This window comes from Acipenser ruthenus, chromosome 10 (assembly GCF_902713425.1).
Source record: "Acipenser ruthenus chromosome 10, fAciRut3.2 maternal haplotype, whole genome shotgun sequence".
In the NCBI taxonomy this organism is placed as follows: Eukaryota; Metazoa; Chordata; class Actinopteri; order Acipenseriformes; family Acipenseridae; genus Acipenser; species Acipenser ruthenus.
In genome coordinates, this window is record NC_081198.1 from 48,271,901 (window position 1) to 48,283,071 (window position 11,171).

At 38.8% G+C, this 11,171-nt stretch overlaps 1 protein-coding gene across 2 annotated transcripts; it reads left to right on the plus strand.

The window, feature by feature from the left end:
- Positions 1-10,538, plus strand: LOC117406011 (tumor necrosis factor-inducible gene 6 protein-like). 2 transcript variants are annotated; one of them, XM_059032428.1, is made up of 6 exons: positions 1-362; positions 5,202-5,339; positions 6,675-6,836; positions 8,477-8,705; positions 9,043-9,083; positions 9,712-10,538. In XM_059032428.1, the coding sequence occupies exons 1-6, from the start codon at positions 278-280 to the stop codon at positions 9,861-9,863; spliced, it is 807 nt and encodes a 268-aa protein (XP_058888411.1). In that variant the 5' UTR covers positions 1-277; the 3' UTR covers positions 9,864-10,538. The 2 variants fall into 2 exon arrangements, with proteins under 2 accessions (XP_058888411.1, XP_033865541.1); XM_034009650.3 differs by lacking the exon at positions 1-362 and adding an exon at positions 2,798-3,015.
- Positions 10,539-11,171: the final 633 nt, after the last annotated feature.

The window sequence follows — 11,171 nt, forward strand, 5'->3', positions numbered from 1 at the left end:
CCCATGTTAGGCTCACAATGAGAATGAAGTGGAATATGCATCTCTTAATGAAAGCTTGTGCCAGGAGAGTCATTTGTTCACGCCTCTGGTTTGCAGTGCTGGTGTGTATGACTGCCCACAATGTATACTGAGCATCAATGTATACTGAGCATCAACTTGCTTTTTCTCATAAAGGACGCATGCTGTCCGTTGTACTCCCTCTGTGGGTTGTATTACAGAAAAGGATGAGCACTACAAGCCAGCTGGGACACAGTACGAACAAGATAGCAAGTGTAAAATGATTCTGAACTCGTGCGGACAGCTCGGATTCAAGCCTTCGCTGCTTTTTCTTGTCCGACTGGCCCGCATAAAATTCTGTTTTGGTAAGTGTAGAGTTCTGTAACTAGTATAGTTATTTCTAGGTCTCATTAGCTAAGTGCAGAGTTCTGTATCTAGTATAGTTATTTCTAGGTCTCATTAGCTAAGTGCAGAGTTCTGTATCTAGTATAGTTATTTCTAGGTCTCATTAGCTAAGTGCAGAGTTCTGTATCTAGTATAGTTATTTCTAGGTGTCATTTGGTAAGTGTAGAGTTCTGTAACTAGTATAGTTATTTCTAGGTTTTGTTAGGTAGAATGTTGGCTGTCATTTGTTGGCCCACTTTTTATAACCCTATTTGGGTCAATGCCAGTTAGCTAGCATGTGGTGGAATGAAATGAAGAAATTAAATCCAGCTGGGAAGAAGTCTATAAAACAGAGCTAGCAGAACTGACCAAAGCCAAGGATATGTAAGACAAGGAAAGAGAATCCTTTTCATTATTATTTTCTATGTTTTGTAACTGTAGTTCATTTCAAGTTAAAAATAAGGATAAGCTGTATACTTACTGCACATGACAACTGCAAGAGAGAGTGAACTCTAACCCTAAGGTTAACACAATCAGGACTAACTTGACCCCCTTCAATTCATGAACCACAAATCTGGTAGTCTGTGCACACTGCTTCTGTATGTTTATACTGTAGGTGTTGGGTGGCTCTCTAATCAAGTTCAGAGTATTTTTCTCACGCACTTTTTGTTGTGTCTGTAAGAGAAAGTACACTCTCAATTTAATCAGAGGTACCCACTGAACAAACAGATTGTAAATCGAAATAAAATAACAGACGAAACCCCGATATTAAGATACTTAATCTGTTTATATTGAACCCATTGTAGTTAAAACACTTAGAATGCTTGCATTGAAATTCAGAGTGCGAGATCTGCCTTTTCAGTGAATTTATAAGTGCAGTTCCGACTTATTATAGATATTAAAATATACTGTACCATGAACACTAAGTAGAAGCAAGACTAACATGTGATCTAAATCTGTTGCAGTTTATCTTGCCAGAGAAAATGTTTAGATTACAGTATGTGTTTGAAAGCTGCCTTGGATGGACATTTTCTGCAGAAATCACCCATATAAATAACATATTATTAATAATAATTATGAAAAAGATACAAAAAGTACAAATTATATCCAGCAGATGTCAGTATAACATAAAGAATGAATGATGACTGTGCCACGTCATCTCTTCTAGGTATCCGATATAAAAGCCAGCAATATCATCTCTCAAACACACTCTTTAACATGGTTGGGTGCTTAGAATGATTTGTGGAATAGAGAAACTATTTTGATTTCAGAACTATGGAGTAAATAATACTGTAGCATTAGTACTATAAAATTCTATAACATACTAAGTCCCGTGGATAGTGAGAATAGAGAACAGTACACTACATACACACCACATAGCCTCCAGTGCAAAGTACTAAAATAACAGAAAATAAAGACTGCATAGAGCAGGGGTGGTCAACCCTGGTCCTGGAGAGCCGCGGGGTCTTCTGGTCTTCATTCCACCTGAGTTCTCAATTACTTAAGTGAACCAATTATTTTCTTAATTGGTCAACAATAAAAAATTTAAAAAAAATCCAGGTCTTTAGCCATTAATGATTTAAAGATACCCAGAAATGTTTATTTGATGTATTTTTTACTTTTTCATCTAATTGGTCCCTGATCACCAACAACTAACTGATTTCACCATATAGATGAACATCTCCCCAGCAGTGTGTAGTGGAGCTCTCAAACCCCAGCAGTGTGTGATGAAGCTCTCAAACCCCAGCAGTGTGTGGTGTATCTCTCAAACCCCAGCAGTGTGTGGTGTATCTCTCAAACCCCAGCAGTGTGTGATGAAACTCTCAAACCCCAGCAGTGTGTGGTGTATCTCTCAAAGCCCAGCAGTGTGTAGTGGAGCTCTCAAACCCCAGCAGTGTGTGGTGGAGCTCTCAAACCCCAGCAGTGTGGGAACTTGGCTAGGGAACGACATTTTAAAGACGGGAGGTTTTTTTTTTTTTTTACTGTTGCACGCTGAACTACTAATAAGCTCTTCCTTTGTTGATCAGTCACTAATTAACTGAAAAAGAATCTTTTAAAAACATGTTTGGACTTTATGCAGGGCAGAATCGGGTAATAATGTCTTCATGATTTTTACTAGTTCAGGATTTCAATTCCTGATGAAAAGTTTCACTCGGTCACAGCAATGCAAGCAAGAGAGCGGATTGAGAAGGTTATTTTTTCTATTCCACACATTCTTTGTTGCCTGTGTTTATTGTTTTATGAGAAAGGACAATAATAAAATAATAGATACATCATTTTCTAGGAATTGTTGACAAAAACAATTAAAAAACAGAAGTCTTTCAGATAATTCAGTTATTTATGAGCAATTGCAGATGCTGTTACTCAATTTGAGCAAGGCTGGTGACCTCACAGCACTAATAACAGTCGAGCGGGCAGCCCCCTGTATAAAAGTCTGGCAACCATATGTTCCCTGAGCACAGCATGAGCTGCTTCTGCACAGTCCCTCTCCAGTAGCATTGCTAACACAGGGATTCCAATTGCAAACCGTGGACATGTTAGCGTTTCATCTCATTTGTGCCATTTTTTTACTCTTGGAAGAGACCCGAGCCTGGGGAGTCAAAGATGGAATACTGCACAACTCCATATGGCTGGGTAAGACTTATTTTTTTATTCTAGTACAGCCAGTGTATACATCAGCTGTCCACCAATCCATTAAGATCTCAGCAAATCTGAATTGTATTTGAAGGCATTACATAAAGTGTTTTTCCTTGTCTCTCGCTCATTCGTATTCATGAAACCCTTTTTCTGATGGATTGAACGTGGTTCGTTACTCTTTAAAGATATTCTGGTTTTTAAAGTCCATCACAAGTTGCTCTTCTCATAAATATTTATTAGAATTTAAAACGTCTTCAAAACATTTCAAAATATGGGGTAAAGCAACTTCAAATTGAAACATGTCATCGGTACTAGCATTAAAAAACCTAGCATCAGCTTAATAACTTCCCTCTGCCTTTCTAAGACGGGGGGAAAGGCATTGTCACCCAAATTATAGACTTTGGCAAGTAATATATATATATATATATATATATAATATATATGAACTACACTGTGGGTGGGAAGTGAAATTGGCAATAATGCTAAAGTTAGAAAATGAAACGCCGTGCAAGCAGTCTCCTCTGAATGGGCTGATTAGGTAAAGAAAATTAAATAATAACTGAAACACTTAACTAGAAGGAGCCGTTCAACTTTGAGACTGGTCCCTTTCTAGCAAATTCTTTGCCCCAGGGCACAATTTAATAGTTTCTTGAATGACCCCAGTGTTGTACCTAAAACCCAGTAAACTATTCCACACTCTCTGAGTCAAAAGGAATTGCTTCTAAATTTCCGTCCTGGACCTCTATTGTTGCCCTCCAGTCCTGTTTTCTGAGCTGAGTGGCACAGTAACTTGGTTTAACATGGTCTATACCACTTAAGGTTTGTCCAAGTTGCTTTTTGCTTCCTTTATGATTCAGGTTCAGTTTTATTTGGAAAGATGATGTGCTGGTTTGCTGTTGTGCAACAGTACCATAGCAATTACCAGCCTGTGGAAGGAGGCGGTAGGTTAGGGCATATTGAAACAGCAAGCAGCTTCAGATTACTTTTTCATATTTGTTTTCTCCTGCCCCCTTTCATTTTGATGATGCTTGCCTTCATTCTGAGTGGCTCTGATCGCTCCAGTACTGTATTTAAAGTTGTGTGACCTGAGCTCAGAAGTTGCTGTACCATTCTAGTTGCAAACCACAGACATGCCAGAAAGGCTAGACCAACCAAACTGTCTCTGTGTTAGCAAACACCAGAGCCCTCTAATTACACTGTGTGGATTGAGTTGTGAGCACTTGCTAACATGAAGACATTGTGGCTGATCTAGCCTGTGTTACATATGTCTATGGCTGGAAAGTAGACCTTAAGAACAGCTTCTAACCTCAGGCCAATAACAACCACTGAGAAATAATTGCAAACATCATGGGGTTAGGGCACTGTAAAAATAACTCTGAAAATGTCATTTGAAACTACAGTACCCTTCACCTCATCTGGAAGAGTTTCCCAACATTTCTAATGGAAGTATTTAACAATTTTCCTGCCCCAAAACTCACCTCTTCTGAAGGTGTACCGAACTGTCCAGCGTGTGGTTTTTGTATCGGCTGAGCTGGGGAGTCAAAACCTTTTTTGTTAAAACAAGTAAAATAAAAAAAAATACAATAGAATTTTAATGACGACATTCATTTAATGACTTACGACATGCCTGCACTGGACATCTGGAATCAATAACCTACCACAAGCATTTTGTATTTACAGCAATGGTATTAATCAAATTACAATACTGCGTCACTGAAGAGTAGGAAAGTTCATTAAGAGTAAACAATGGATGAAGTGTTCTCAATTGTGTAAGCGAAAATGTGCTATGGATTTGAAATGTGTTCATATCAATATCAGTGACATGCCCAGTAAAGTGGTACATTGTTGTTTGCTTTCTCTGAGCTGCAGAAGAGTGTACATGTCGCATTCATAACCTCCTACTGCTGTAGGTATTCCAGAAGGATGCCAAGCTGTTTAGTTGACCGAGTGAAGCTCTGTTTAAGAGGTGTAAACATCCTGGGTAGTCAAGAGCTAAGCTAACAGTAATTTAACTTCGTTAGTACTGTTATAAACAGTCACTATCGAACTGAACACAGTGATTGGGAGTCACTGTAGCTTTGGGCTGGCTTGACCATTGTGTTTGTAATACTAAAGACTTTCTTAGGAAGAGTGCAGTCTTATCACAGAACATTTGTAATATTTAATGACCTTGTTTTCAACAGAACAAGCTGCAGGAGTTTACCACCGAGAATCACGCAAAGGGAGGTACCAGCTGACTTACAAAGAGGCGAAGGCTGTGTGCAAGTACGAGGGTGGGAAGCTAGCTAGCCATGCACAGCTGGAGGCAGCTCGCAAAATAGGTTAGTGAATCTCTTGCAGCCAGCCAGGCTCTGGATTTTCCTGATGGAACGGAATGCTGTTTCCCAGTGTAAAAATGGTACAGGTTACATTCCCACATTCCGCTAAACGTAAAATGCAGACAGTATATGCTGTATACTTTTTGTTTCAGCCTCAATGAAAAAGGCAATAGGTAATCATGTTTATTGTATTCAAGCTTGTTTTAAATTGTACTTTAAAACATTTCATTGTTGAGTTTTAGTGTATGGTATAACTAAAAAAAACACTTCAATGCTTCAAATGAGCATTTTTTATAGACAGGCTACAAATCAATCGGACTCAGTTAAAACTAGTAAATACTAAAATATCTATAGAACAGTGCACAACATTGCTTGTTGAAATTGGTTATATTTTATACAGTCGCTGCAATTGAAAAATACCTCTTCTTTACCATACATATTGGATTTACTCAGCAAAACTCTCCTGGCACAAGAAACCTACTGATACAGTTCTTCTCCAGCCCACTTCAAGGTCTGCATATTCAGTGAACGATGGATAAACCAATGATTACAATCTAATGTTTTCCTTGGACAGTGTTCAGGGAAAAGTGCAGCTTAGTTAGTAATAATTCATATCTATGCAACCTTTGACAGACATCCCCATATGCATATGAAACCTTGTATTTACTGTAACAACATGTGGGATTGGAGCACAGGGGAAATGGATTGGAATTAAATCTGTCGCACTTCTGACAGCTGGAAGTGTTGCCAAAACCAATCAGTGTGTTCAGTGATCATGTTTCTCGTCATTTACTCAGTGTGTTTACTGTTTAAAGCTTATGGAAGAAAATATAAATGTTATACTTTTTCAATTTCAGGGCACACGTTTCATAGTAATTACATGGTAATTCTTTGGACACTACAATGTAATAACTGAGTCATTTTGTTATACTCTAAGAGTCAGGTAATTGTATGGGTGGTTATATTTTATATTTAAATTGAATGTGTAATAATGTCATAATTACATTATACAACAACTAGCAATGTATGAGAACAGAAAGTTCCCTCTCACAGAAAGATAGCATTTCGTTACATAGTTACATTAATTGCAGTGTGTTTTAACAGTGCTTTGGTATGCTTTTACTACAGCAGTACAGAATACTTTCTATAAGGTAGGGAAAACTGTTCAAGTGTGGTCTGTTAACTTGCATGTGCTCCTCGCAGAGGCCAGAATAAAACTCCTTCTTGCCTTCCTTCAAACATTCCACCACGTCGTTCTCCAATGGATTTAGACTCATCCACTTTAATGAGCATTATCAGCCGTGCCTTGTTGCTCCTCATTTCTTTCCCACTGCTCAGGCTTTCATGTGTGTGCGGCTGGCTGGTTTGATAAAGGAAGAGTCGGATACCCCATTGTGAAGTCTGGCTCCAATTGTGGATTCGGGAGAGTTGGCATCATTGACTACGGTTACCGTCTCAACAAGAGTGAGAGATGGGATGTCTACTGCTACAACCCTACTGGTTAGTGACACACTGCTGCAGTTATAAGTGTGAGGAGAGTGCCACACCCTTATAAATGCAAAGCGTCACACACTGATGCATCAGGATTATTCATGGCACCCAGGACATGAATAATCATTTCATTTTAAAAATGACTAATGCAACGCCATCATACAGTACAGTACAACAAGTACAGTACAGCATTCGTTCTTTCCATGTAGACCAGTGTGACTTCAGTACTATTAATTTAGAAGTCCCACACCTTATTTCAGAGATGTAATGTTATGTTGGGTCTCTGTGACAGCATGGATAGCAATACTGATAAATTCCATGTTAAACATTACGATCTGTGTGTGGGACTGCTAAAAGCTCAGAAGGAAATACAAACGTAAGAAGGGAATTACCCCAGGTGTCTATTCCTTTTCAAGTGAAACACCCATGAAATCATCATTTTGCATTAACAGAGAAAGCAAATGTGTCCATTTCTGAGATGTGTTTTATTGATCCTAAGCAATTATGAATTAGTCATTTAGCAGACATTTTTATCCAAAGCGACTTACAGAGACTAGAGGGTGAACTATGCATCACAACTGCTGCTGCAGAGTCACTTACAATAGGACCTGGGCTTTAAGTCTCATCCAAAGGACAGTTTTTGAAATAGATCCCATAGTGTGTGTGTTGGCACAGTTCCACTCAGGAACCCATCCTCAATGAGCACACTGTTCCAGGTCCCTGCTCCCTCCCCTAGCTCTGCTCCTCACGCCAGTTCATTCTGCAATGGAACCATGCGAGCAACACCAGGCATTGTAAAAGCATAACAAAAAGCTAGTGCAGGGAAGTGAAAACATAGTAAAGCTCAGGCAAGCAATGAGAAATCACATATAAACCATTTGTATGTATGGCAAAGCATGAAAACCATGCTTAACATATACATACAACATTTAATTAATGAAAAACAAACAGCATTGAAGCTGATCAAAGTAACTGTTACTGCATATACAGAAACTATGGATTTACAATTTGACATTGTATATAGGATATATGGAATCAGACTGACACGCTGGCCCGAGAGAATATACATTGTTTTTTTTAATGCTGTTTTCTTTTTAGTGTAATCTAGTATAGAGTTTATAGTATAAAGGCTAAGCTATAAAATGTCACTTTGAATGCAGCGCTGTTTGCTTTCCTCAGATTCTTGGTTATACAATTACCAATTAGGTTCTGCTTTTATTTATAGATATTAGATCATCTCAGATTTATAAAGTATTATCCAGTATATTTGAGTATTGTATGGGTTTTACAATAATTCTGAGTGGTTCCAGTATCTACATATTTATGCATAGGTCTGCATGTGACCTTTCAACTCTGCTGGCCCCACCCATTCTACATATATAATGAGCGAGAAGTGGGGCCAGAGAGTTGAAAGGTCACCTTATCACATGATTGGAATGGAATGAGGATGTCTGCTCAGCGGCAGCAGTTCGAAGCCAGGTAAACACAAATAAAAATTCAATAACCCCAAAACACTCTGAGTGATTGCCATCCTCATGAATATGTCATTGAAAGGTCTGGTTCAATTCAAATGAAATCTGGTGTTACTTACTATGCTATAAAGTATACAGACTGAATCAAAGCTGACCAGCTTTCACTTCTTACAAAAGCAAAGCAATGTGGGGGAGTCCTAACGGATCAGAGGCGGGTTATACAGTCCCCTGGCTACCCAGACGAATATGAAGACAAGCAGATCTGCTACTGGCACATCAGGGTGCGCTATGGCCAGCAGATCCACCTGAGGTTCCTGGATTTTGACGTGGAAGATGACCCAGGCTGCCTGGCTGACTTTCTGGAAGTGTTTGACAGTTATGACGACATCTCAGGATTTTCCGGAAGGTATATGCAATGTTTTCCTTTTAGAGTTTGGGTCGGTTTTCTTTCGTATTTTTTATTATTAGCGGTACTCAAATTTCGTAAGAAAATTTGAAAACATTTTCTAAAGGTAAACTTTAGTTTTCAATGCACTGCGGTGTTGTAAAACAATGTAACTCCAGGCAGATTATTATAAGGAGTAGTTGTCTATGTGGCATTCAATATTAAGGAAGCATGCTGGTTTGCATCAAGAACACACTACCATGTCATGTTAAACTCTATTCTAAAACAAAGCAAACTATACAGTGCAACACATCTCTGCATGACACATATTGACAGATATGTTTGTCTTCCTTTCCAGATTCTGTGGAGATGAGCTACCAGAAGACTTTATTAGTACAGGTATCATTTTTAAGTATAAAGGGGGTTAAGGTGGCTTATTTGGTTATGTGTTGTACCACTGGGGAAATTAATATCACAGGGGGATGGTACTGCATTACTGATAATAGGGCTAATTTTCTACACAGTTTTAAATACTGGCACTTCAGTTTTATGAATAACAATATCAATAAGACCTTATAAAATAGAGGGCCAGTAAAATAACAGCACAAAGCTTTATGAATCCCAGCCTGGGTTATAGCAGCAGGGCACAGGAGACCATGGGAAGCAAATTCCAGGAGTTTCCACCTGTAGGTAAAGGGCAGGGGTGCCCACTTCCTGTCCTGGAGGGCCATTCCACTTGAGAATTAATAGGGAAAATAAAATAATGAACTGTTTTTAGGGTCTGCATGGAGGTGTAATTGGTTCAACTAAACAAGTTAGAGCTTGATTAGATTACAGATGTGGACCTACAGTAGAAATAGGGGGATTTCACAGCCGTGCACACTCTTTGATAATCTCCTACAGATTGCTGTGTTACCCTTAATCATTTTGTAATTACTGGTACCCAGTAAATGCTAAGTTAAAGAGAGGAAGCACTTTAAAGCACCAGTGAGTCCAAATGAACAGTACCCTTTACTGTGTTTCACAGGAAATGTCATGACACTGAAGTTCCTGTCAGACTCATCTGTGAGTGCCGGTGGATTCAAGCTTGAATACGTTGCTGTGGCCCCAGCATCCACGATGAGTAACACAACCATTGCTGCAAATGAATCAGCTGTACTGAGCTTCGATCAACGTTGATAAAGTGCTTTAAAAAGTTACTGCAATGCGTAAGCGCTGAATAAATATCATGTGTCGTTTTGAACAGCACTACTGCAAAGAAATGTGACCTTGTAAACCATTGTTTGTCCCTGATGACCTGTTTTGGGGGCCTTATGCAATCACATGGCCAGTATTGTGTTTGTTAGAGCAAAATGTACTGTTAAATAAACACTTGGTGACTGATGTGCAGTTTTAGCAAAGATAGTGCTGAAGAGAGTTTGTCTATACACCAATCGGGTGAACATCTGAACTGCTCATGCCTGCTATCTGCCTTGCGATTGGTAATCGTATTGAAAGCTTGCTCATCTTGCTCATACTTTTCATGCACATTATCACAATACATTATTTCATTATTATGCTTTCAATGTATGTTCTTATCCTTAACCCAGCGTTGGTAAATTTGATAAAAAGAAGTTATGGATTTGATATTTTATGACCATCTGTTTCTGTTTTTACTGTTTGACGTACATAGTTATTCTGTAAATGATATATCATTTTTTTTAAGGGTCAGCTTGTACAGTAGATTTAGTAGCATTTAAGACTTGGATGCACAAACTATACTGACCCCTACAGATCATCTTTTTTTTCATACAACGTTTCCTCTCAGTGGGTCTTTTCCTGGTTTAAAGTAAATAAATAAATAAATAATTCAAAGCACAGCGGGGTCCCAGTTCATTCGGATCAAGTCAGCTGTGTATTAGGAGCCAGAGCAGCTGGCAAAAAAGACCACTATTCCAGGAACTTGACTGTATGCTCCACCTATCTGCGTCTTTTTGCAAAAGCTTTCCAAGCTTTTTAGTTAAAGAGCATCCACAAAGTTATGAATGAGAGGGCCAACAATGCTTACACTATTCCTTGTAGGTGATTGATCCCGGATTTTCGTGTTGTGGTCTCTGAAGGAGCCCAACAACTGGGCATCATCATCATCATCATCATCATCGCCACTCTGTGTAGAAAAGCGTCTCTTAGCAGTACACCCTCTCAACTGTGGCAAGCCAAATGATCATTTAGAGATATCTCAAATTGCATTTTAAGATATTGTAATGAACCGCTGCGTTGGAAGTGAAACAAGACTCAGGGAGACCAGATGGGATTTCAAATTTGCTGCTTTTAATTACTGCACTAAATAAAATAAAATAATAGCGAATCCCTGTTTGGGCCGGGGTTTACGCCATTAAACATGCTATTAAACAAATGTGGCTTTGTATTATGCTCTTTCACAATTATTTTCAGCATATCGAGAGATCTTGCTAGGAACGCAGTGCCTGTTTGGAGCAAATGCTATTT